The 20,390-nt window shown below is 45.4% G+C and overlaps 1 protein-coding gene across 1 annotated transcript in view; it reads left to right on the top strand.

Moving 5' to 3' along the window:
- The first annotated feature begins 263 nt into the window (after positions 1-263).
- Positions 264-20,390, top strand: part of SLC35F1 (solute carrier family 35 member F1) — a 230,629-nt gene continuing 210,502 nt past the window's right edge. Inside the window, 1 exon segment of the mRNA XM_048298393.1 lies at positions 264-696. Coding sequence (XP_048154350.1) covers positions 494-696 — 203 coding nt within the window. The 5' untranslated portion in view covers positions 264-493.

The following is a 20,390-nucleotide window of genomic DNA, read 5'->3' on the forward strand; positions in this document are numbered from 1 at the left end:
GGCTCCCCCTGGCGGCCCCGGCCGCGCTCGGCCGGCGGCACCGCGGCGCGCAAGGGCTCCGCCGCCGCCGCGCCGGGCTCCGAGGGGCTCCGAGGGGGCTCCGCGCCGCGCCGCGCCGGACGGGCCCGGGCCGGGCCGTGCCGCGGCAGCAGCCGTGCGCCAGGGGAGCGCGGGGCGGTGGCGAGCGGGAACAAAGGGGATCGAGGCGGCGCAGCGGCGGCGGCTCCGCCGGGGGGAGGCACCGGCTGGGCGCGGGGGGTGTGGGAGGAGGAGGAGGGTCGCCAAACTGCTGCCACTTCGTCGGCCGTGAGCGGCACTCGCTGGCGGCGGCGGCAGCATCCCGCCCCTCGCTGCATGGCAGCCCAGTGAGGGAGGAGCGGGCGAGGGTCTGGCGCTGCCCGGAAGCCGAAGGAGCCAGCGCCGGCGGCAGCAGCGCCCGCCGCCCTCTCGCCGGGATGCGCCCCGCTCTCCGCTGAGGCGCAGCCCCGCCGCGATGCTCTCCCCTGAGCGCCACCGCCACCACCGCCACCCCCCGCCGCCGCAGCCGCCGCCGCCGCCGCACCACCCGCCGCAGCCCAGCCATGTCGTGGCCACCATCGAGAACCTGCCGGCGGAGGGCGGCAGTGGCGGCGGCAGGAGCGGCATCTCCGCGCCCTCCTCCAGCGTGCGCCAGAGGATCAGGAAAGTGCTGAACAGGTGAGGCCAGGGGCTCTGGCGGGGCTCTGGCGGCACGGTACGGTGCCGCTCGCCCTGGGGCGCAGGTCCCGAGGGCAGCCGTCGGAGGGGCCCCGACCCAGCCCGGCCCCTCGGCGGGGTGGAGCAGCGGGGCACGAAGGCGCCGGCGGGGCGGCTTCTCTCGGCTCGGCTCGGCTCGGCTCGGCTCGGCTCGGCTCGGCTCGGCTCGGCTCGGCTCGGCTCGGCTCGGCTCGGCTCGGCGGGCTGGGCTGGGCTGGGCTGGGCTGGGCTGGCAGCGCCTTTCCCCACGGAAGCCCCGGGTGGGCAGGGAGCGACGGCGCGGAGCCTCCCCCGGCCCATTGTTGCCTCCGAGGCGGCGGCGTGAGGCGCCAGCCCGCGCCCTGCCCTCCGGTGCCGGTGCCGATCGCACCTGCCGTGTCCACAGGCACAACCTCCGCCGCGGAGCCCCCGCGCCTCCCGCCGGCTCCAGCTTTCCTGGCCCGTCACGGACAGGTCGAGGCGGTGGGAGGAGGGAGCAGACATCCCCGCTGCCGCAGCCCGGCCGGTGGCGGAGGCGCCGCCGGGGAAGTTGGAGCGCGGGCGGCGGGCGAGAGGGCGGCGGGGAGGGGGCGGCTCCGGGGGCTCCCGGCCGGGGTCCGCCAGCAGCGGCCGGGCGCGCCCTGATGCTCCGGGGTGCCGGGTGGCGTCGTGGGGGATCTTTGCCCGGTTCCGAGCAGCTCTCGTGCCCCGGGCGCGGCGCGCTGGGGCTGCTGGCGAGAGGCGAGCCGCTCGGTTCGCGTGTGGCTCACAGTGGTCAGTGCAAAGATGGGAAAGCTGCAGGGTACTCGGAGTAAATTATTTCACCGAAGGCACAAGAAAACCCTGGAACCATCTTAGTTAATCCTTTACGCTCCCCTCTCTGCCGGTTGTTTCTTTTGCACTGCATTTGATTAGGGCAGAGGGTTTTACTACAAAGCAGAGTCCATCCAGTGCCTAACTGGTTGCTCTTCTCCAGAAAGAGCTCCTGTCTGAAAAGCCAGCTGGAGCCATCACTTCTACCTAATGACTCTTACGTGCTAAACAGAGCATTTGCAGCAATCGGATGGTGTCTACCAGCGTTGGCCTCATTGTCCCGGCTTTAGTTTCAGATTCGTGTAACATGGATGAGCTACTGAACCCAGCTCTTCTAAATGGGTGGTTTAGGTTTGAAGATGAAGGTCGTTGACCCTTACAAGATTTAAATATTAGGGAATTACAATTCCTACAAGTGTTACATTGTTAAAAATACATGAAGCTATTTGCTCTCAGAACATCCCTATTACACTCAGGTAATTAACTTACCATTCTAGGAGGATTCCCCAAAGCTTCAGTAGAAGAGGAAATATTTATCTTTTGTTATTTGAGCATGGCAAGGGTTGAAAAGAAGTTGAAACAAGTAAGAGCTGCTTCAACTCAATTACACATTTTCTTGTACATATGCATTTTGCAACTCTCAGTACAGTATGATTGACTCAATTCCTCAACCCGACAGTCCGATTCATCTTACACATCCTGTGCTTGCAAGATCCCACTCTCCTTCTGCTTGGTCATCCTGAGGTGTGTGCCAGTCCTGAAACAAGATGCTAGAGAAAAGATGTTTTCCCAGGGGCACCAAGAGAAATATGAAGATGTGGTGAAGAGATCAGATACAAAAGCAATAGGTTCTCCTGTGCAAGAGGGGTAGTAATGATCTCTGGGGACTCGTCAAATTGACCACAGTCTTCATGGCTAGGAGGTGTTGGATTAATTTCTACAGTTTAAGTAGTTACCATGCTTATGCATGTACATGACTGAGCCGTAGATAAAGAGTCAATATTTATTGTTCTTTATATGTGATTGTATGATTGGAATGAGAATACCTAGGTTGTGGTGGGTTTTGTTTTGTTGGTTTTGTTGGTTTATTTCCTTTTTTTTTTCTTTTTTAAAGGGGGAAAGGGTAGAAATTTGCTCTGGTGACCAAAGTTCAAATCTGTTCTGATTCATAAACTTGAATCTAGAAATTAGATCTCCCATAGGCCAGAAAAGCACCCTAAGGAACAGGAGCCAGTCACTTTTTTGTAATTGTGTTCTTATCTTCTCCTCAAACATGAAGCAAGAGTAAAATTTTTCCAAATATATGTGATTTATGGAGAAGGAGAAGACTTGTTACTGAGATTTTTTAATTATTAGCCAATCCCACATTGTGTATCACTGGAAATTTTGCACAAGTTAGATTTCCTTAAGTTTCCTTCAACTTTACATGGGATCTAATGTCTCCATGTAACATCACAGCTTTCATTAGTATTTCTGTAGATACAGTGAAATGAATGCTAACACAATGCTTATAGTTTCATCTTCTATGGGAACAATAGCATGGGGGAAAGAAAGAAATATATATGCCATATCCCTAAAGAAGTAGGAAACCAGGACAAACCAAACATTGTCTTTTCCAATTGTTTTTCTCCTGGAAGAGGGTAACACTTTCTCTGCGCTATCTATACTTCTTGGGCACCATTTGCTTGAGACCATAAGTGAAAGGTTCCTGTCTGACTCATTGTGTTTCTGTTTTCTGCTAGACAAAGTAGGGGATCTTCAGGCAGACATCAAAATTAAAAGGTTAACAACAGCTGGGACTGCCAGAAACCTGCTTATGACTGGTGGAATCATAGAATGGTTTGGGTTGGAAGGGACCTTTAAAGGTTACCTAATCCAACCCCTGCTGCATTTAGCAGGAACATCTTCAACTAGATCAGGTTGTTCAGAGTCACGTCCAACCTGACCTTGAATGTTTCCTGGGTTGAGGCATCTACCACATTTCTGGGCAGCCTCTTCCAGAGTTTCACCAGCCTCATCATCAAAAATTTCTTCCATTTATCTAATCTTTTAATTGAAAACCCTTGTCCTGCCACAAGAGGCCCTGCTAAGAAGTCTGTGCTCAGGGAGGGGACAGACTCTGGTGTGGTCAAGGAGGAAAAAGACAGCAGGAGAAAGGAGACAGACACTGGCAGAAACTGATCATTGTTTCTTTCTCACTTTCTTTGTAGCAGTTCAGTTACCCAGACATTTGCTGATTCCTCAATTGCCTTCCATGGCAACTCAGGAATTAAACAATTAAAACAAATCAAAATTGTTTTACAAGCTTCACTTTCCAACCTCGCCTCTCTGTTCACTCAGTAGATCTCGAGGTAATGGAGAAACACTGGAACAAACCCTGCAGGGTATTTCATAGAGAACACACTGAAAGCAGAACTGATTGCCTGTAAAAATCCATTTCAGCGATCACAGCAAACACTGCACTCTGAAAAAAGTTGTCCATAACAAGAAAGCAAATTAAAACACAAAATTGAATGGTTAGAATTATGAAGGACTGGAGATGCTCAACAAAATTATGGGATTTACTGGAATAGTTTGTATATAAATTCTGGGCTGCCAGTGATGGTGAACAGGACCTACTGCAACAGGATCAAACTTGCTGTTTTCCTTGAAGTAGTTGTGGTGCTTAGGCACGTGGTTTAATGGTGGACCTGACAGTGTTGGGTTGATGGCTGGACTCAAGGATCTTGGAGGTCTTTTGCAACCTTAATGATTCTGTGGTTCTTAGTTGGGAGAGGATGGCTCTGAGCTGCTGTTGCATTAAGGGGAAATGCTGTGGTGATTACATACTGCAGATGTGTTCCTGGATCTGTGACTCACACCCATGGTCCATAAATCCCATGCGCAGGGCCCTGTCTGGTACCTTCCTTGTGACATTTGCTGAGTAGGTGTCCCTGACTGACCCTGCCCCGCTATGTTGCAGGGGAGAACAAGAATAATGATGGCTGCTTGATTGCTTGCTTCCCCAAACTTCTGTGAAGCCAAAATAGGACTCCACCAACTCTATCTCCTTGTAGAGGACCACTTAATAAGCAGTGACTCACCTGCTCCTCATTGACTCCCACCTCTAGTGGGAAGATAGAAAATAAATAATGTGGTTGGGGTTCTGTGGTTCTCTGTGCCTCCGCCCCAGCACCTACGTATTTCAGAGATACCTGTTGGTGTGTCTCAGCTCGCTCCATCTGGCTGTATTCCAGCACAAGAGGTGGCTTGTCTCCCTTACACTTCCTGGGTGATCTGAAGGGCAGAGACTCACCTGGCAGATGCTACCTGTGGCACCTGAACTAATTTACAGGTTGATCTTACGTTGGGAAGTCTGTCACCTCTTGAGAGGAGCTGGACAGACAATAAACATTGCTGAAACACAGGGGGAGCAGGTTGCCAAGTAATCTCTTTGGGAGATTCTTGCAAATTGTCTCCAAATGAGAGCCAACTAGTGAGATACCTGCTTATACATGGACATTATCTCTGTAGTCATGGGCAGCAGGACAGGGAGGGAAAACAAAGTTTCTGCAAGCAAAATGAGTTAATATCTTTACATACTATGACAAAGTTATTTTAGCTAAGTAAATGAGATTATTCCTGGAAACAAAAAATACTGTAGCCATGTCAGTGAACTCGGGTCTCCAGAGAAATGTCTAAGGCACTGCTATTGTATTGCTTTCCTTGACAAGGACTTTTTTTAGAAAGCTGGATGGCACATGCATTTTTCTGGGTTTACCCACTTCTATCTCTTAGTGCTTCCTTAAGGAATACTAGCTGTAAAGTCTAGCTGTGCCTTATCTTGCTGTTTCAAGGTTGTCTTCATGGGCTTCTTCTTGCTGGCAGTTGCTGAACGGCACTTTGTATTTCTCAGAAGTTTCCTAAAAATCATATCAGAATATTAGACACATACTCAACTTGAGTCAGAAAACAGAATAAGAGTTATTTCAGCCATTCAGTCGCATCTCGTCTCTTAAATAGCTTTGTAGTTACGTTCTCTGCACTAGTGAATTGCCAAAGCTGTCTATGGAACAGTGTGACTTTCTCTGCTTCTTTGCTCACTTATTTAGTTTTATCAAATAAATTTCAGCCTTGTGCATAAAGCCAGTGCAAGGTGTAATTCCTGTCTTAGGAGAAGGAAGAAAAAAATGTTTCTAATAAGTATAATTCATTAAACTAGGCAGTGATTTATTGAACAAAATTATCTGAAAAAAAGCAATTTAGAGTCTTTTTGAAAGAAAGCTTGTCTGTTTGGGTGCAGTCTGAGTAAAACTTTAGATTTTTTAGTATGTTACTGGCCCAATTCATCCCTGATACTGGAGTTGAGAAAGAGTTTGGCCCACTAGCTGACTAACTTTGAACTTGAACCGTGTGTCAAAGCTACTAACTCTTCAGAGATGGGAGCTGTTTAAATGGCACTGCAAGTATCAAAAGCTATAACCCAATGTGGTTTTTTTTTCTAATAATGCGCACCTGCATAATAAATCAGACACAGGGATTTTATGTACTAAAAAGAACTTGGAGCTGAATAATAATAAAATTGAGACAATGTGTTTCATTGCCCCAAAGCAAAAATGTCTTTCAGTTGACTGATCAGAGAGGCAAACAAACCAAATAATTTATGGCATTTTTCTTTAATGAAAAGCAAGTCAAGGATCAAACATATCATTTTTGAATCCAAGAAAAGAGTGAGTATTCATGACCTTCAGTTGCTTTGCTTTCTTCTTCAAAACAAAAGAATTTGCTTCCTTTGGGATTTTTTTTCTTAAAAAGTACAAATAGCTCCTCAAAGTCTACCCAGAATAACAGTGACTGTAGAAAAATGAGCCCGAGCTCCATTCGGATAGCCACAGTTCTCCTTTTAGGTAAGAATATTTATACCATTCTGAAGTAAGTCAAAGAAAATGAGATCAGAGCATAGATAAAGCAACTAGGTTGGCTTTCTTGTGCCTGTTAGTATTATTCTTTCTGGTCGAGGAAGGGGAAGGTCATATCTGCCTGTAGGAAAGCATCCTGGCAGAGGATAAAGAAATGAAGTGATGAAAAATTGTCCACTCTTTCCTTTTCTCATTAGTTCACTTGTAATCGCCATTTTGTAAGCAAATGACTTCTGCAAATTAGCTGTGTTCCCAATAATTTGGGTGCATAAGGGAAATACCTGTAAAATGGGAGAAAAATATGCCCTTTCCCTTCTCCAAACAACTAATTTCAGTGAATGCATACTTACTTATTGGCATGCCATAGTACATTCAAAATGCTTTGATTCGAGAGCAAAGATCAGCTAAAGTACAAAAAGCTTCCATGTTGTTGATGTAGCATGCATTGGAAATCTGTCCAAATTTGGTTTCAAAGTGTCTGAGTGTCATTTCCTAACAGGTTTAGAAGCTGGGATTGGAAAGCTTTGTCCCTTGTGCCTTGTTTTTGCTCCTGAGAATTTGCACTTTAGGAGACACAAGCCTTGCTGGTCCTGTTCTGAAGTAGGAATTGTTTGAAGTGATGTGATATGGTAAGTGCACTGTAATCCAAACCCAACAGCCCCGGTACTGATTGGGAAAAGACTTTCCCTAGGAGGGACAATTGGGCAAGGCAGGATATGTGGGTGTCTTCTGTCTACCTATGACGTTCCAAATGCCGGCACTTACTGGGTGCCTGTCTGTAAGTGGGAATTTTTGACACTGGCTGTGCTGTGGGCTTTGGGAAGGGGTTACTGCCTCTTGAACTAGGGGGGTTTCAAAGGAGCAGCACCATAAATGGCTCCATAGAGAAAGCGGGAGGAATGGACAGAGTGGCTCTTATGGGATGGACAGAGCAGCTTTAATGTGCTAATAAGGGGAAGGCCAGATGCCAGCAGCGATCAGAAGGGCTCTTTGTGGCTCTGTCTCTTTGGAGATGGCTGGAGTCTCTGTCCTTATCAGGGTTGTTTCTGCAGGCAGAGGGAAACACTGGAGCTATTAGTGAGGTGTTCCCTTCCTTTAAGTCAGCAGATAGCCTTACAGATTAGCACTTGAATACTGATTAGGGCTAATTACCAGGAAAGCTTAGGAAAAAGAAGTTGCTGAAGAAGCTTGACATAGAAAACTATAAAAAATCAGCCCCCAAGCCCAACAACAACAGAAATCACGTGCTCAAAGGCTTGTGAGCTGAGCTCAAACTCAGCTGAAATCACCTGTTGCAAGAACAGCTGAATGGGGACTCATAAATTGCCATGACTATAAAGTGTGTAAGTATTGGTGGTTCTGAGATTCATGTTGTGAACTGCCTACTCTACCTGTCTGTGCTTATTTATGTCTGTCATCCATCTACTGAGACTTTGCCTGAAAACACTTCAAGTTTTGAAGTAGTCTTTCAGCTTTCTCTGACTTGGTTTCTCTCATGACTTAAGAAAACATTTATTCAATACATATTCACTCTCAGTCATCTTTCTCAGAGACACCAAACAATTGAGGTAGCAGGTTTGACTCCCATGCATCACCTTTTCCTCAGTGCAGGAGGGAGCATCCCCACAGCCTGGCCGTGCTTGGCGAGCGCACAGGTATAGCAACACTGTGCCGTACATCTGCAAGGAGTGTGCCTGCTTTTGGGGATGTGCCATGGCACATGGGAATAACCAAATCATTTCCTAGAGGAGGTGGGTGACCCTTGATCTCACCAGAAAGGTCTGTCTACAAATGACACCATGCAGGCTCCACAGTAAAAAACAGGGACACGTATTAAGCCATTCTTCTGTTTGTAGCCAACACAGTAACTTCAGTCCGTAATTTGACATTCCCTTTAGGGTGGTGGTCACCTTTGCTTCCTCACACTGCCTGTTCCCCATGTAATGTGAGAGATCACACTCCACCTTCAGATAGGTCTGACCTGTGGCAACCTGAAGGAACTTTGGAGCTGGGTAGTGAATCTTCTCTTTGGCTATAACATTTTTCCCATCAGAAAATGTAGATGAGTCAAAACCTTGTCAAGAAAGATTGGTCTGTCTCAAGACTGCCTGTTCAGTAAGGTTTCTTATGTCCAGTGTCGCGTTGATATTGGATAGTAAAGTGCCGCGACCTTCCCAAAAGCGCCTCCAAGGAGGAAGCCTCTCGGTGCAGCCAGCACACTCGCACACACACGTACACACACACACACACACACACACACACAGGATAGCTGGCAAAACAGTCCGACGATGAATGAGCAGGAAGAGTCTTCACATGGGGCTCTGCAGGAGAGATTTAAAGCATCCGCACTCGTGCAAGGTTCCTGAGAAAATCCGGGCAGAACTATTGGGGGGTCCAGGGTGAGGGAACCAATCGAGGAACTCTGAGGGCGTATCAGGTAACAAGGGGTGTGGCGGCCAACAGAGCCAACCAGGGGAGCAGAACTGGGGTATATTAACATAACCGAGCATTCTGGGGGAAGCTTTTCAGTCACCTTAAGCTAGAAAGGAACCCTAGGACTTATCCCACCGTAGGACTCCTTTTGCTCCTTGTCCAGCAGGCCCACCAGCCTCCACAGCCCAGACCAGATTTTTTGGGATGGAGAGCAAGTAAGACTTCATGGTAATCTGGTGATGGGAGTACTTATGTAGGAGACGATGTTTAACTCTGCTTTGCTGCATCTCTGAAGGCTGCTGTGAACACATGTGCTGTGAGGTTCCCTTGGGATGAAGAACCTCAAAAGGTCATGGTTTTGTCCTAATGCAAGACATGAGAATTTTTGAATATTGAAAGTTTAGAACTAGAAGATGCTTTTTTTTCCCCTGCAGCTCATCTTCCAAGGCCTTCCTGGCTTCAAGGTGTTCATTTACAAAAGCTACTCTTGCAACAGATTGCTGCATCTCTAATACAGATAAATTAAGTAATTTATGTCCAATAACAAGACTATAACCGTAGTGTTAATTTCAACCTGTAAGCCAGTATTAGCTGATAATGGAATGAAAACAAAATTTGAAACATTTATAGTGATGGCCATTAGTTTACTTAGTCCTCTTTGGTGTTCATTTGTCAAAGAAGCTGTTGTGTGTGTGTCCAGAAGCTTCATTGTATGTAATTCAGCTGCACTGATTTTAAAAGGGTGCTATCTTCTGTGCCACATTTATTCTCTTTAGTTTTCTTATCTGGCAAATAATTTTTTGATGGCAGTTGGCTTTTTCTGCTTTCCATTTGGTAGAAATGGAATATGAGTCAAGAGGGGTGTATGTTTCCCCCTCTTTAGTGAAATAGAGAAGAAGCCATTGGTATTGTCTGAGGGAGATACCAGAATCTGTTCCTGCTCTGATACCTCTTAATCAGCTCTTTGAAGCAGAAGAGAGCTCCACAGCTCCACTCCTGGATCTCTCCAGCCTAATAACTAAAATTCTGATCCTTAATGTAGCCTTGGGATGGCTATCTCAGAGGTTTTCAGGGGAAGGGGGAGTTTGAGGGAGCTGGGATAGGCTAAATGAGAGTGGTGGCTGCAAAGTAGAAGTAGGGGGAGTTCCCTCTCCTTTTTTTGAAGAAAGGAGGTAGATGTCTAACTCTTCAAGAGGAGACCTGATGTGAGTCACTGAAAGGTAGGGGCCAAATGCTCCAAGGAGGGGTAAGGCATAAGCTGTACCCTGTCCGATGCTTTCTGGTTTTTACCAAGATTTCAGTCTTTGTCTACCCAGCCACTCTGTGGCTTTCCCAGGGTGCAGTATTATTCTGCATGGATCTTCTGGGTTTTTTTTTTTCTCTATGATGGTAAGGCAAATGCTAGAAAATAATTATTAAAATTAAATTAATTACCTTGCGATTATTTTAAGCCCTGGTGTTTTATGGAGTTTAAATAGCTCTGTATTTCCGGTGGCTTCTGCAGCCTGCTTTGGGCCATTTGCCTTCTGAAATCTCTTCTTACTAGAAGCTGAGCACTGTAATGAACCTAAGGGTTTCTTTCCTGTTGCTCCTTTCCTTTTCTCTCTCTGCTGCTGCTGTTACAGACATGAAATGCTTTTGATTATGTTTTTTTTAACTCCCTGCTGCCAGTATATTGGGGTCTGTAGGGATTGTCCTGGGTAGATTGAAAGTGAGAAAGGACAGCAAATAGCAAGTAGGCTGGGAAGAGTTGAGCAGGGAGCTGGAAAATATTTTAATGGGTATGGGATTTGATACTTGAAGGAAATAAAACTTTAATGTTGTAGATATAATTTTCATCAGGCTGGGTATGAGGATTAAGTACCCTCAGGCAGAAAAAGTTTCCAAGCTTCATGCAATATAGTGGGGAAAAAGCCATCACCCAAATATACGTAATGATCAATTAAAGTGCCTCCTTTTCCTGCGTAACCTACCAGATATTCACAGGTAACTTCCAGTCAGATTTTGGATACCTGACCTCTGCTGTCAGGTGCCTGATTTGCTGAGTGGGATGCTTTGTAGAAAAAGCATCACCATTTGCATTTTCACCATTTGCAGAAGTGCTGTCCAGCTTGTCCCAGAGTAGACAACACCTCTGGGTAGTCCTGGAGACCTTGTTCCATTGCTGCCTCCTCACATTCTTCTGCCAAAGCTTCTTTGCTTTGATTTATTGCTCACCAGCATTTTTTTGACAGTATACTTCAGGGGTTTCTTTTTGAGTCCAGTTTGTGGTGAGGGAATCACATCTTCAAAGACATTCAGTAGATTCCAGAACACTTGGAGGATTTAATCTAGAAGCACAGGGGCAAGGTGGTGTCATGGTTATCATACATGTATGATAACCTCTTACTGGCGCTAAAAAGGAAAATTCCAGGTTTTCTCTCATTTAAATGTAAAGGCGACAGCAGAACAACTGTTCAGCACCAGAAATGCACTCAAGGACTGAGGCAGAGTGGTCAAGGTAAGGTGCAGTGCCATGTGATGGTGGTTGAAGGGTTGCCAGAAATGGAAGAGTAACATTGGATTTATATTAACCAAGCAAAATCTCTGGGCTTCAGAGTTGCTCTTGCTCTAGGGAGGTTACTTGAGTTTAAGACACCAAGTAATACCCTAGTAATTCACTTGAAAATTTCTGTGTCTGTGACTGTGTGTAAGCATGTGAGATGTTTTAGTTACCAAAAATCAACTTCCCATCATAAATAAATAAATTCTAGCACATTCCAACTTGTAGAAGAATTTCTGTTAAATTTGATGTCTGAAATTGTTCATACATATTGATTTGGTATGCATTACTGTGTTAATGGAACTTATTATTACTCAGCTAGATTAATTTATTAGATTTATCCCTACATCACAACCTATAGCTGCATTGAGACATGAGCCCACAGAATCAATACCAATTTCTTTTCTCATTTATGAATGTTCTTACTGACATCCAAAACACTCTTACACTCAAGAGTATTTAGCTGCCATTTATTGTGAAGCATTACACTCCGACAATTTTAAATTTGTCTTTTTTCTTTGTCCTTTAATGATTGTTTTTTTCCATTTATGTGGGCACTTGTTTGATCAAAATGCCATGCATCAAGCATTAAATGAGTCATGATCGTAATCCAGTCATTGGGACTAGCAGCAGCTTAGGTGTGCAAAATTAGGGCTCTGAGACCAGACCTAATCTTTGAGATGCATTTTGGCTGCTGTTCCGTGTGGTAGGCCCAAAGTGGGAGAGGGAACAAAGGTACAAATGTAACTTATCCTAAGCTGCCTGCCAAATGTAGTGTATTTTCATGTTTTTCTTTGAGCAGCAGCCATGCGTGCATTTATCTTTCAGAAGCAGCAGTGTTTGGCTGAGGAGCAGTTGCAGAGACCAGCTGAAATGGGTAACTGATGTGGAGCTCATTCACTTGCTTCCAGAGCTTGAGCTATTGAAAGCTCATGGTGGGAGGTGAGAGAAGTGGGGTCCAGAAGAAATATGGGGTAAGAAAGGTATTTGATCACCTCTGCCTCTGCTGCAGTTCAAGGCTGGTAGACAACGCTGATGGCGGGGAGAGACAAGTCTTCAGACAGTCCTAACACCAGCATTTCTGTTCCCATCACAGCTCCAGTGGTGCTTGGGGATAATGTCCTTCCTTCCTCTGGCTGGACCAGAAATGTTCTGTAACTCTCAGGAAGAGAACTCTAGAGAATGGTTGGTCTCAGCCCAGCCTTTAAATGCAATTCTAAGCAGCTCACCAAACATTTATGTGCAGAAATCTCCAGCAGCTGCATACACACAGAGATAATGTTTCACCCAGTGGCCTGTAAGGTGAAACTCTGTAAAAGTCACTCTTCTCCAGACAGTCTTTCCTTCTTGTTTTCCAGAAAAGGTTGCTGTATTCACTGAGTATACTGCTTATCTGATTAATTTTTGGCTTCTATTTAACTGTTGCTGCTGTAGCTGCTGCTTGTGCACCACTGCAGTTACTGGGTATTAAAAGCTCAAGCCTGAGAAATGAAGTACAGCATGCACAAAACAATCAACCAGGTGATAAAGGCAAACTGAGGGAACAAAAATCACCCCCAAAAATATCATATATAAGTATGATACAGAAGTAGGCATCAGAGTTAAAAAAACGGTGAGTTGCCCCATGAATACTGTCTGCCTGATCCAGCTGTGGGGTTTGGGACCAAAGCCAGAGCAGGGTGATTTGTGTCATCCTCACTGTGCATGGCTAAAAGTTACAGGACAGCTGGTGGACAAAATGTATCTTGACCAACTTGTGCAGTGCAGGACAAGGAGGGGTGGGCTTTTGCCTGTTTTGTTTTCAGGAGAAGCTGTATCGCAGCAGCAGATGAAGGGAAATACCGTGATTTAAAGGACCTGGAGAGAAGTACATACAGTAGCTCCTGATTTACAGTTCAGAATTGGACACCAATTGGTTTTTTGGCCCTGGGCGAATCTCTCAACCTTGCTGGGTCTGGTTCAGCACCTGTAAAACGGGGACAATTAAACTTAACTACCTGGAAGTGTTGTTGATTAGTTAATGCTTGTAAAATGCTACACAGTGCTATAAAACAGAGCATAGTACTCAGAAGCATCTGGTTTGCAGTTACTATAGTGCTTCTCTGAAACTTTATGGGCAAACTTTGCCAAGAAACAAAATGATTAATATGTGCAGTACATTGTAGGCATTGGGAGATGAGGGACAGACAGCTTTTCAAAGGCAACTAACTTTCCTGAGGGTACCTCCTGTCAAAATACAAGAGGAGGTTTCCCAACAGCACCTGAAATGGCCTGGCACTTAAGGCAGAGTCAGGTGAATTTGGGGTGGCAGAATGAGGCTCGGCTGGTGGCAGAAGAGCTCCTTGCTCCACTCCTATCTTCATGTTCATATTCTTGACCCTGTCCCCAGCTTCTTCCCTCTTTGTTGTGCTGGTGGAACCATTTGCACAGTGGCATGGAAAAACAGGTTGGTGGTTTGATTTAGATGGGGAAAAAAAAGGGAAAAAGTTTCTGCTGTTGTTGGTTTGTATTTCCAGATGGATCTTCTCTCCAGTGTAGGTTATCCTGTGGCTACACACACACGGACAAAGAGACTGGTACATGGATGAGAACAAGTGGAGTCTGAGGCAGCTGAAACTCTCCTGACACATCTCATCCTGGAGATGATCCCACGAACCATGTTACCCAGACACAAAAATGTTGCCATCACAGAGCTTAGAGGGTGTGTTAGTGAGCTAACCCTTTTTCCTGGCTCCAGAGACAAGTTACACTGATTTCATTGGAGACGTATATGGCAGCAGAGAGCAATAATTTGGCGAAAAGCTGATCCTGGCTGAAGCTCATCACATTGTATGTGAAACTCTGCTAACAAAAGGGAAGGAGCTAAGAATGTGCTAGAGATAAGCTTGCAATAATTTCTGAGATTTGCATCTTGACTATTATTTGAGATACTTACAATGTGAATGTGTGCACTACATGAATAATGCACGTGCATACACATGTTGATTTGGTTTAATAGGAGACTTAAAACAAACAGAAGCAGTGATGGAGGGAAGAAACCATTTCCAAATCCATCACTCCTTTGTTGATGCCTAGAAATTATTGAGAGGGTCACAAGTTACCTCATGTGAAGATTCAACTTCTCAGTCATTTCATAGAGCTAGGTAAGATAAACATGAGCTAAGGCTGAGGAATGAGTTTGTTCTTAGCAGAGCATCATGAACTGACAAAAGGAGGTCGCACTTCTGTCTCTTCCCTGCTCCTGGCCAAATTGCTCCTTCTGCTTTTGCTAAGCCAGGTCTGGTTTCTGTCACAGGCAGATCACTAAAATCACAGATCATTAACCTGGCTGAAAAAGGTTGCTGTTGTAGCTGGGTTTTTAGCAAACATTTGATTAGACTAGCCTGGACTGATGATGAAAGAAAGGAAGGAGGCTGTGAGCAGGGAGCATAGAGGAGCAAGAGCAGAGGAGGTGAAAACAGGGATGGGAGGTAAAAGAAACTGGAAGGAAGGACAGGAAAGTATATCTTTCTATAGTCTCAGGCTTTTTATTTGGCTCATCTGTGTTGTAATACCATGTCTGAACTAACTGGTTATTGCCAAAGTCCTCAGCTTCCTCCTGCCCATGCTGTCCTGCTGTCATGGGTTAGCTAGCATAGTCTCGGAAGTGATGCTCTCGCGAAGCAGTGCTTACAGCTTCCCCCATGACCTGATAGAACCTATCAGTGGCCAGTTTGAATATAGACAATTCTTTAAGCCACTTAAAATTGTGACCGTGTCTGTGATACACACTTAAGAATAGACAAACTCCCCCCCAGCTCTCTCTCGTTTCCGGTGCTGGGACAGGTGGGCCCTGTGTGGGGGCCAGTGCCGGGCTGGGCCATGGCCATCCTGGAGCCATGGGCCCTGTTCCACCTGTGGAACCCCCCCACAGCCTTGCTGTGGGCAGCAGGGGCAGCTCGGCTCCCACCCCCCCCCCCCTCCACAGTGATAAGCCACATTCCAGCTGCAAGGCCAAGGTGAGATTAACCCTTTTAGTGCTGTGAAGAGCTGAAAACCTGAGGGAAGAGAAAGAGGAGATGCTTAAAGCTGAAATTCTGTTGTGAAGCTATGATATATCAGAGTATCCTGTTGTAATTTCATGAAGATATGGGGGGTGGAGTGTTCAGCTCGTAAGCAAAAGCACCTGCGCTGAGATAGGCAGATGCTGACGCAGCTGTAATTTCATGAGAAGTTTGGACAGGGAGAGATGAACCAGATGAGGACTTTTGCTCCAAATGGGAAAGGAGAAAACCTCAGTTCCTAGAGATGCTCCCAGAGATAGTCCTAAAGATGAAGATGAGGAAGACCCTTTGCTCCCAGGGAAGGAGAAGGGCCTCTGTTCTTAGAGATGAAATGCTCCCAGAGATGGGTGAAGAGAACTTTTGTTTCTGAACGGCTCAACCTTAAAATTGTACCCCAAAAACTTCAAGAGTGGACCTTCGAAAGCAGTTGTGGGAAAAGCTGCAAGTCAGGGGAAGGGACTCGCATGCGAGCAGAGAGACTCCTCCTGTTCCTAAATGGACTGAACAGGGTTATTTGGAAGTGGGCGGCTGTCTCATTGTGATAATGTTTTCATAGCAGGGCAAGAGAGACTCCTCTTCCTAAATGGACTGAACAAGGTTATTATGGAAGTGGCAAACAGACTGAACATCTTAAGGGTTGTCTTTTTACATTGTCAGTGGGAGAAGGGAGGAAGGTGGGGGGAGGAGAAGTTTTCCAAAGGTGTGGTATGATTTTTTTTTTTCTTCCTTCTTTTAGGTCTGTTAATAAACTTCTTTATATTCTTTCAAGTTTGGTGCCTGCTTTGCGTTTCTCCTAATTCTTATCTCACAGAAGATAAACAGTAATGAGTATCTTGGACCAAACCACTACACTAAATTGGTGTTTCCGCCCGGTTACAAACCCAACCCGCTACACCTGCCTTCTCCATTGTGACAAACCCTAGTGCTGATGTTCCTGAAAAGATGAACACATGTGAGACCTGTTAGGCATTGACAGCTGGTAAACAATCAGCTGTAGCCAATTCCTCACTCGGGGGGGGGGGGGGGGGGAGGGAAGTAGTGTCAGTATATGCAGAAAGGAAAAAGAAGGTTGCCAGACAACAGGTAGCATGACTCTGAAGGGAGCTTGTGGAAAAATGTGTGCTGTTAGACCTGTAAGTACTTGCTGTTGGAGGTGATGGTGGAGGTGTGATACAGCCCTAAATTGACAGTAGTCTTCTTTGTTACAGGTTAAATTTACTTATTTTTAGGTAGGCCTGAATTCAGTGAGGATAGGCATTTGTAGAAAACCTTGGTATAAGCATGCTCTGTGTTTCCCTGTTGATACAAAATGGAAGGGGAGTCTTATCCATGAAGCAGTTTTTTTTTCACAGTAACTGAAAGAGGAGACACATGTTCAGCAGATCTAAAATTGTTATATCTGGTGTGCAGCAGTGTTCCTGTGGGCTTTGTGACTCACTTCTGCCTCTCTGCCAAGGTGTGCAGTAACTTCTTTGCTGTGGCTGACTAGAAAAATAGCCAAATCAGTGATGGCCAAAATCGGTGGCCACTGAACTGGTTTGTCTCAGTTTCTGTGATGGCATGTGCTGCATTCTCCTATAGTACAGTGTGAATAGCTGTTTTTATTTGGTTGATGTGTTCTTAGAGGCTTATTGCTATTTCTTTCTTCCTGGAGCCAGCAGCCATGCACAAGCTTTCCCAAAACTGTGCCTCTGAGCTGCAATCCCATAGCCTCAGTTACCAAAGTAATTTTTTAAGAGCAAAATATCCACCAATTTGGGCACCTTGGGAGTGGTCACAAGATTGTACTGACATAGTTTTCTGGAAGCATTTCTCTGTTAGTCCTGCTTGCCAAATTTATCCTGTATCCTCCTAGCTGTTATATTTTCACGTGCAGTACCGTTGTATAGAGGTGCTGCACAGTTCCAATGTATCAGTTTACAACAATTTCTTCTCTCCTGAAGCAGGCTCTGTTGTATTTAGAGCACCAAAAACACAGGTAAGGAGGAAAAAGGGAATGATCACGTTCAGACTGGGAAGGGGTCTATTAGTAGGAGTACAGGCTCTGTTGATTTTTAAAGAAAACAGAATAACAACACCTCACCCCTCCTGCCCCCCAGAAAAAAAAACAACCCCCCAAAAAAACAGCAAAGCAAAACCACACAAACAAATATGACCAAACCCAGCAACCTTGCTACAGTGCATTATACAGCAATTTGTGTTTTGATACCAGAATGAATGAGCAGGAAGCTAGGGAAGAGCCTAGCTTCTGCCACTGAATCCCACTTGTTGGGAGTGGAGAAACGTAACACAACAAAAACCTCCATCTTACTACACCTGTCTGTGTTCAAGTATGCTTCTGTGGCATAGAAATAAATTATCATGGAGGGAAGGACCTGCTTCTTGCTGTTTTCGTGTTTCCTGATGACCATGGCTCTGCTCTGATCTTAGGTAGGCAGAGATGGCCAATGAACTAGCCTGTGGGTGTGCTGTGGTATAACCACATTGGCTGTTTTTAGAAACTCAGTCATGGTGATGTGCTGAAAGAGGTGGGAAATCAGTTTTGTATGAGTCAAGAAAATACATCATCAATGCAGGAAAAAGTAGTACATAAGTTCTTAAGATGAACTCCTAGCTGGACCCCAAAATACATGATAACCCCCCATTTTGTTTCCTTTGCCTGTCAGACTCTCTCCTTTCCTCCTTTTTCACCAGCATGCAGCCTCCCTCCACAGCCACAGCAGCACCATGGTTTCAATATTTCCTGTAAAGGAAGGGGGGGAGTAAGGGGAGAGTCCCCCATGCCTGGTTAAGAGGGTCTATTGTAGAGGATTAACTGTGCCCAAACAATGAAGCCCCTCGAGGAGCCCGTTACCCTTTTGAGATGCGTGTGTGGGTAAGAGGGCACACTGCTGTCCCTGTATCCCAGCCCAAGTGCGTGAGGTTCGATGCCCTGGTTGCTATGACAATTAATCGCGTCTTTTAAGGGCTGGTGTCGACTACAGATCCCTGTAAATTGCCTGAAAGACTAGTTAAAGCTGCTCCTTAGGCACTTGTATTTGCTTTTACCCCAAAAAAGGGGATGGAGAGGTTTTCTTCTTCCTATTCTTAAAAAAAGCCAGAGTAACTTGGTATATGCTTTTAGACTGGCTTTCACTTTCCTGAGCATTATGAGACATGGAATTTTTCTGAAGAACAACTGCAGAATAGACAGGGATGTGGTGCCTTCCAGCTCTGTGCATGTAGTTTTCATGTGTCCAGCAGCTTTTGCATGCCTGGGGAATGTAAGAAGTATAGTCTTCAGGAGGTGTGCATGAATTGTTTTGTGTTTGTTTGTTTTTACTGGAAGGTTTGCACTAGGCAATTAATGTGTATGTCTTTGGCTTTTCTTTGTACTTTAAAAAAGAACAACAGGGAATTACTGTGGTGTACCAACCTACAGCAAGACTGCACTCTGTATTTGCCTATTTGCCTAGGTAATGGAAGAGAAATAGATGTTTCCCATGCTGTTAATCCAGAAACCTGAACTGTAGTGAATGCAAATATTCTTAAAAGTGTTCCTGTAGGTTAAAGCCCTGTTCATTGGAAAGGGAGTCCTAACTCCCTCAGTACATTATTAGAATGGTTGGAAAAATATGTCTAGAAGTTTGAGAAGTTTTTTTTTTTTCTTGAAGGCACTAAAGTCTCTCCTACCTTTAATATTGCTTCTCAGGGAAGAAAAAACCACCAAAACCAAAGCCCATGAAGGGAAACAAGTTTAAAGGGATAAGTTATCAAATGCACAATATTCTCTCTTAATCTTAAACTAAAGGAGAGGTACGATTCAGCAGAGTCTCTCTTTTTTTAATGAATGCCACCTTGATACAAACACATTCTTATACACAACATATGTCTGAGGAAACCTACAATTACTGGAGATAGTGGGCAAGATGTTGGCATTGTTTGGTGTGTCACATCAGAGTCAAATGTGCTAAAATATATTAGGTAACTCTGATTATCAGAAATACTGATAGCTGTGTGCACTCAGTGCATGCTATATATCCTAGTTTTGGGTGACTAATTTAGTCCCACTGGTCACAGAGACATGAATGTAACCTCTACAGGACCATAGGTATACAATATTGGCTTGCTTTACATTTGTAATTTCAGTACTTGAGGAGCATCAGGCACTACTGTTGATAATTAAGCCGTGGCTGAAGAAATAGTTGTGTTTCATCTTTTGTATGGCAAATTACTATGATCTTTCAGAACTTCTCAAGCTGGAGCAGCTACAGGAGAAGTAATCAAAATGGACCCAACCCCCAGTGTATGGCTCCGCAGCCATTACTTCTTTCCCTTTTCAAAGAGTTTTAAACTGGAAGTGTGCAGTATTGCTGCTCAAGGCCTGCAGGCTAAGGTCTTGTTTATTCAGTTTGTATCCTCCAGGATCAGCTTTCCTGTGTGGAAAAACAAGAACCAGTTAAACAGCAGTCCAATCCCTCCCTTCCTTCCTTTTCATGGTGCCTGTGCAAAACCCTTTCTCAAATCTACATTCTTTCTGGTCAGCACAGGACTGTGAAAGGCCCCAAGACAGGTGGTGTTTTCCAGGTAGTACCTGTTCAACTTACTAATAGCCCTGGAGGTACTATTCTGAGAAGAAAGTAACATCCTCTGGCCTTGCCTTGCCACTGACAGTCAGAGCCCCCTACTGGCATCCAGAATGAGAGCTTGCAGGGGATGTGAGACAGAGCAGGTTTCCGTTCCTGCCATACTTGTAGTGGCTCTGCATCAAGGATGATTATGATCCAGACAAAGACCTGAACTTTTGTATGCCCACACCCATGCTGCTGCCAGTACTATCAAACTGTAGCCTCTTGTTCCATTTTTCCCATGAAACTCTGTTCAAGCCAGTATCTTTTAATTTTTTTTCCAATAAAATGTGTTTGGGTTTTTTCCCCCCTTAATGCAATGTAATGCTGCAATGGGGTT

This window comes from Corvus hawaiiensis, chromosome 3, assembly GCF_020740725.1.
Source record: "Corvus hawaiiensis isolate bCorHaw1 chromosome 3, bCorHaw1.pri.cur, whole genome shotgun sequence".
Lineage (NCBI taxonomy): Eukaryota > Metazoa > Chordata > Aves > Passeriformes > Corvidae > Corvus > Corvus hawaiiensis.